Below are 6,435 nucleotides of genomic sequence, written 5' to 3'. Positions count from 1 at the left end.
AAAGGTACCGCAGCATACGGGCCAGATCTGCCACACTCTGCAACAGCTTCTTCCCCCAAGCTGTCAGGCTGCTTAACCCACTGCTGCCTCCTTCGACCCGCACCACCCTAACTTTACAGAATACGGCCAAGCCGCCCCTCCCCCCCCCAACCCCCCCACCCCACTGGCCACTTATTTTATTTGTGTTTTTATTTTTATACACCCTGTTGCAGTACATTTCCTCTGGACTATTTTCTCAGAGACTACCTCCACCGCTATTCCATGCTGCTACACCATACTTACATACACACTATTTATTTTTTTATTGTAACTTAATTCAATGGAATAAAATTAAAAATTAATTTATTGTGTACTTACTGTTCTGTTTTTATACTGTCCTGCATTGTATTGTATGGAGTTGCACTCGTAATGTCTGTTACACTTGCACTGTCTTGTCACTTGCACCATGTCTAGTCATGGGCACACAGCCCCGTCCTTGTCTGTATATCTTGTGTGTATATTGTATATATTCCACCAAGGACCAGGAGAAACGCAATTTCATTCCACTGTAATCTGCATGGTATATGGCTGGAATGACAATGAAGCTGACATGACTTGACTTGACTTGAGGAACACTTCAACAGGGACCTGCTCGTCCCCCAAACCCCAACCCCCCCAAAAATAAAAAAAATCTGTATGTCCCCATTCCGCAGCCATGGGGGGAGGGGTGGGGGGGAGGGGGGGGCGCTATAAACCCGGTCCTGGGGTGTCTGGGGCTTTTTAGCCTTCTCCTTAAATTCAGCGTACGGTTCAGTCGCAGGAGGCCAGGTAAAGGGGGTTAAATTGTGTGACTGTTTTAAACTGCTTTAATTCATCTCATAAGTGCTGTATGTGATGACATAAGAGCGTCTGCTAAATGCCTGTAATGTAATGTAATGCTGAACCGCATACAGATCAGGATGAACTCAGCATTAGTAGCTTACACCTGCCCTCTGCAGGCACAGCATGTTACTGCATGTCAAACTAACAATGTGTTATTAGAAACAAAGAGTTTCCCGAGTGGACCCTGGTCACATGACTGTGGAAGTCCTCGCCTGCAGGTTGAGTGGCACACACAGAGATCGGCTCACTGAGAGAGAGCGACTGAGATAAAACAAACCTGGCTGAAAAGCTGAAAAAGCTGAAAGGCTGAAAGGCTGAAAAGTGAGAAAGCTGAAAAGCTTGCTGCCATGTGTTTGGATTAATTTTTACTTTGTTATGTTAGTTTATTATTTTTACCCAGGACCCATGAGGGGGAACGATGAAGATTTTTGTTTGCTTCTTTGTTGAATTTCTCTCTCTCTCTCTCTCTCTCTCTCTCTCTCTCTCTCTCTCTGAAACACAGAATAGCAGCGTTTCTACAGGGATGTTACCTGTTTGTGACAGGAATAGTTTAACACTTGTTTTGATCAGCTCAGTCAGTTCATGTGAATGGAGAAATTTCTGATGACCTGCTAGCTCAGCGATTGTTGCGAGTTTGTGAGATTTAAGCGAGAAAATAAATGTGAAGTGAGTCCACTTGAGTACTGCTCACAATACACACACAGTCCTAAAATAAATCTTCCCTTTGACCCCTAAGATTTAATATTTCCTCAGGAATCTGCACTCTCTGTTCAGCCTGCTCTGCTCAGCCTGGCCTCAGTCCAACACCACACCTCCTGCAGCTGTGGGCTGAACCAGGAAGTCATTCCCACTCTCTCTGTCACGCAGTTTCAGAGAAACGAAACTTAACTCTGTCTCTGTCAGTGTGAGCAGTAAAATGGCTGAAGGTGGAGGTTTACTGGATCAGGACCAGTTCAGCTGTGCGATCTGTCTGGATCTGCTGAAGGATCCGGTGACTATTCCCTGTGGACACAGTTTCTGTATGGGCTGTATTAAGGGCTGCTGGGATCAGGATGATCATACTGGTGTCTACAGCTGTCCCCAGTGCAGAGAGACCTTCACCCCAAGGCCTGATTTAAGAAAAAACATTATGTTTGCCGAAGTGGTGGAGAAACTGAAGAAGACAGGACTCCAAGCTGCTCCTCCTGCTCACTGTTACGCTGGACCTGGAGAGGTGGCGTGTGATTTCTGCACTGAAAGAAAGCGCAACGCCGTCAAGTCCTGTCTGGTGTGTCTGGCCTCTTACTGTGAAACTCACCTCCAGCCTCACTATGAATTTCCTGCGTTAAAGAAGCACAAACTAGTCAAAGCCACTGGAAACCTGCAGGAGAAGATCTGCTCTCATCATGACAAACTGCTGGAGGTTTACTGTCGTACTGATCAGCAGTGTATCTGTTATCCGTGTATGATGGATGAACACAAAGGCCATGATACAGTCTCAGCTGCAGCAGAAAGGACTCAGAAACAGGTAAGGACTAACATTTTTAACCAGCAGTTTTCAACATGCCAGATAATATCAGCTGTTTGCTTTAATACAAATTTAAAAATTAGCCGCTTCCCGTAAATTAGCATAATATTTTCTGACTTCAAAAGTGAATAAGTCACACTGTTGAACTGTAATAACAAGTCCTGGAGTTTGGCCTGCTCTTTCGGCCATTATTATTTCTGGCACAATGCTGAGAGCACTGAAATCCCTGTTCCCCACTCCTCCAGAATAGGAGTGTACCTGGATCACAGGGCAGGAACTCTGTCCTTCTACAGCGTCTCTGACACAATGACCCTCCTGCACAGAGTCCAGACCACATTCACTCAGCCCCTCTAGCTTGGGTTTGCGGTTTGGAATTATGGATCCTCTGTAAAACTGTGTGATCTGGGATGAGGCAGTGAGTGAAGGGAAGATCAGCTCTAATTAAAGAGAGTGAAAAACACTCAAATGCGACAGAAAATGAGTTCAATTAAATGAAATATTGAACTTTAAAAGATTAACTGGTTGAAATAAAAATGGAATCCAGACCACATTCACTCAGCCCATCTGTTCTGGGGTTTGCTTGCGCTGTCATCACGTTTACGGTGACTATCTTATTTTAGTTTGCTGTCACGGCCAAGATTCAGTTCAAGGTGTTTTATAATTCTGTCTGCTGTTTCTTTTTGGATTGATTATGTGATAATGCTGGGAAATTGGGCATTGATTAATAAAAATAATAAAATTAATAAAAATAATCATCTGCATTCAGCAGTTTTTCTTTTGGAGGGGTTCCAGGACACCAGTTCTCATGAGACCAGAGGCCTTCATGCACTGATTGGTCAGGGCTGGGCTCCTAAAACGGGATTGGTCAGGACAAAATTGAATGAGGTGGAGGAGAAGGTGCACATTCAGTCTTCACCACAAGGTGATGCCAGAGAGCCTTGTATTAAAGGTGCTTTGAGAAGAGGTCAGAAATATATGAGATGCTCCATTAGATTTTTTTCTCTTTAAATCTCGTCCTTTAATAGACTGTTTTATAAATTTTAAATACACTTATTTCTCTCCCTGATATTTCATGCAATTTAATCATATTTATTAAAAGTTGTGTTTTGAATGCTATAGATGAATTTCTGAAGAACATACGAATTTTTCATGATCAGACCATTCAGCTCATCCAGTCTGATCATTTACCTGCAAACTAGAGAGCTTCCAGCACTGCCTCAAGCCTGGATCTGAGCACTCCCAGAGTCTCTGTCTCTACTGCATGAGCTGGTAAAGCGTTCCACGTATTTACATGTCTGTGTGGAAAAAAAATGAATCCTGTCATTAACGTGAACATTACCATTTCCACCTGTGACCCCTCTCTGTTCTGCTGACAGAACTCTCCCTGAAATACCTGCCAGAATAGGTGACAGCGCTGACAGTGTGGAGGAGAGCTGATGAAACCCTGCTCCTGCAGATCTACGGTCCTGTAGGTTTTCAGGTCCCGGAGTGTCTGGGACTCTTTAGCCTTCTCTTTAAATTCAGCGTACGGTTCAGGCACAGGAGGCCAGGTAAAGGGGGTTAAATTATGTGACTGTTTTAAACTGCTTTAATTCATCACATAAGTGCTGTATGTGATGACATAAGAGCGTCTGCTAAATGCCTGTAATGTAATGTAATGCTGAACCACATACAGATCAGGATGAATTCAGCATTAGTTGCTAACATCTGCCCCCTGCAGGCACAGCATGTCACTGCATGTCAAACTCACAGCGTTATCAGAAACACAGAGTTTCATGAACTATATACTGTGAAATGTCCAGTATTAATTCAACTCTAAAAGTGTTAATTCAACTCTTTCCGACAACATTTGCTCCAGAGTGGACCCTGGACTTCCCATGACTGTGGAAGGCATCGCCTGCAGGTTGAGTGGCACACACAGAGATCGGCTCACTGAGAGAGAGCGACTGAGATAAAACAAACCTGGCTGAAAAGCTGAAAAGTGAGAAAGCTGAAAAGCTTGCTGCCGTGTGTGTGGATTAATTTTTGCTTTGTTATGTTAGTTTATTCTTTTTACCCAGAACCCATGAGGGGGAAAGATGAAGATTTTTGTTTGCTTGTTTGTATGTTGAATTTTCTCTCTCTCTCTCTCTCTCTCTCTCTCTCTCTCTGAAACACAGAATAGCAACGTCATACAGGGATGTTACCTGTTTGTGACAGGAATAGTTTAAATCTTGTTTTGATCAGCTCAGTCAGTTCATGTGAATGGAGAAATTTCTGATGACCTGCTAGCTCAGCGACTGTTGCGAGTTTGTGAGATTTAATAGAGAAAATAAGTGTGAAGTGAGTCCACTTGAGTACTGCTCACAATACACACACGGTCCTTAAATAAATCTTCCCTTTGACCCCTAAGATTTAATATTTCCTCAGGAATTTGCACTCTCAGTTCAGCCTGCTCTGCTCAGCCTGGCCTCAGTCCAACACCACACCTCCTGCAGCTGTGGGCTGAACCAGGAAGTCACTCCCACTCTCTCTGTCACGCAGTTTCAGAGAAACGAAACTTAACTCTGTCTCTGTCAGTGTGAGCAGTAAAATGGCTGAAGGTGGAGGTTTACTGGATCAGGACCAGTTCAGCTGTGCGATCTGTCTGGATCTACTGACGGATCCAGTGACTATTCCCTGTGGACACAGTTACTGTATGGGCTGTATTAAGGGCTGCTGGGATAAAGATGATCATACTGGTGTCTACAGCTGTCCCCAGTGCAGTCAGACCTTCACTCCAAGGCCTGTTCTGGGCAGAAGCATCATGTTGGCTGAAGTGATGGAGAACCTGAAGAAGACAGGACTCCAAGCTGCTCCTCCTGTTCACTCCTATGCTGGACCTGGGGACATGGCTTGTGATGTCTGCACTGCGAGAAAGCGCAAAGCCGTCAAGTCCTGTCTGGTGTGTCTGGCCTCTTACTGTGAAACTCACCTGCAACCTCACTATGAATCTCCTGCCTTTAAGAAGCACAAACAGGTCAAAGCCACTGGAAACCTGCAGGAGATGATCTGCTCTCATCATGACAAACTGCTGGAGGTTTACTGTCGTACCGATCAGCAGTGTATCTGTTATCTGTGTATGATGGATGAACACAAAGGCCATGATGCAGTCTCAGCTGCAGCAGGAAGGACTGAGAAACAAGTAAGGACTGACATTTTTAAATTTAACCGCTTCCCGTAAATTAGCGTAATATTTTCTGACTTTGAAAGTGAATAAGTAACATTGTTGAAGTGTCAGTGCACTTTTAAAACAATTTAATTGTTTTGTCTACTATAAATGTATTTGCCCCCTAATGTCAGAACCCCAAAAGTATTTCCCTCTGGCCTGCAGAACCTCTGCTGTAGAGGCAAATCCATCAAAGGTAGAAATATTCAGTTTAATTTGGAATGTGAAACTGTAGTTGAAATGTTTAGCATTGATATGTGAAAAGATATAACTGGGAAAAATAATCTGTCCGCAGAAGCAGCTGGGGGCGACACAGAATAAATTCCAGCAGAGAATCCAGGAGAGAGAGAAGAAGCTGCAGGATGTGAGACACGCTGTGCAGTCACTCAAGGTGGGTACTGACCAGAGGAGAAGACACCAGCTGGCTACTGGAACAGCGATTTCAGGGATCAGTCAGGGCTCTCCTCCAGTCAGCCAGTGAGGAGCCCAGTGTTGGGCCACTTTCCAGCCCTGTGGGGCTCAATCCCACTGAGCCACACTGTGGGGAACAGGCTGCCTGGGGTCCCAGTAAGAGCTGAGTGAAAGGCCTAGTTAAAATGTACAGCCCTCCTTTCTCTGTGTCTCCTAACAGCGCTCTGCACAGGCAGCAGAGGAGGACAGCGAGAGGATCTTTACTGAGCTGATCCGCTCTATTGAGAGAAGGCGCTCTGAGGTGAAAGAGCTGATCAGAGATCAGGAGAAGGCTGAAGTGAGTCGGGCTGAAGGACTCCTGGAGCGACTGGAGAAGGAGATTGCTGAGATGAGGAGGAGAGACGCTGAGCTGGAGCAGTATTCACACACAGAGGATCACATCCAGTTCCTCCAGGTAACATCACTGGCT

At 44.9% G+C, this 6,435-nt stretch overlaps 1 protein-coding gene across 7 annotated transcripts in view; it reads left to right on the top strand.

Annotated features, from left to right (window-relative positions):
• Positions 1-1,550: 1,550 nt before the first annotated feature.
• The window catches only part of LOC135254214 (E3 ubiquitin/ISG15 ligase TRIM25-like), a 25,865-nt gene continuing 20,980 nt past the window's right edge, over positions 1,551-6,435 (top strand). Inside the window, exons 1-7 of one of the 7 annotated variants that reach the window (XM_064334325.1) lie at positions 2,720-3,332; positions 3,568-3,637; positions 3,745-3,918; positions 4,227-4,349; positions 4,778-5,531; positions 5,851-5,946; positions 6,187-6,420. In XM_064334325.1, the coding sequence (XP_064190395.1) occupies positions 4,941-5,531; positions 5,851-5,946; positions 6,187-6,420 (921 nt within the window). In that variant the 5' untranslated portion in view covers positions 2,720-3,332; positions 3,568-3,637; positions 3,745-3,918; positions 4,227-4,349; positions 4,778-4,940. Of the gene's footprint in view, positions 2,369-2,719; positions 5,532-5,850; positions 5,947-6,186; positions 6,421-6,435 lie in introns of those variants that run through there. The other 6 variants (XM_064334323.1, XM_064334324.1, XM_064334321.1 and 3 more) reach the window with 6 other exon arrangements.

This window comes from Anguilla rostrata, chromosome 4 (genome assembly GCF_018555375.3).
Source record: "Anguilla rostrata isolate EN2019 chromosome 4, ASM1855537v3, whole genome shotgun sequence".
NCBI classification, from domain to species: domain Eukaryota; kingdom Metazoa; phylum Chordata; class Actinopteri; order Anguilliformes; family Anguillidae; genus Anguilla; species Anguilla rostrata.
Note: the sequence above shows the minus strand (reverse complement) of the source record. Positions and strands in the feature narration are given on the sequence as shown.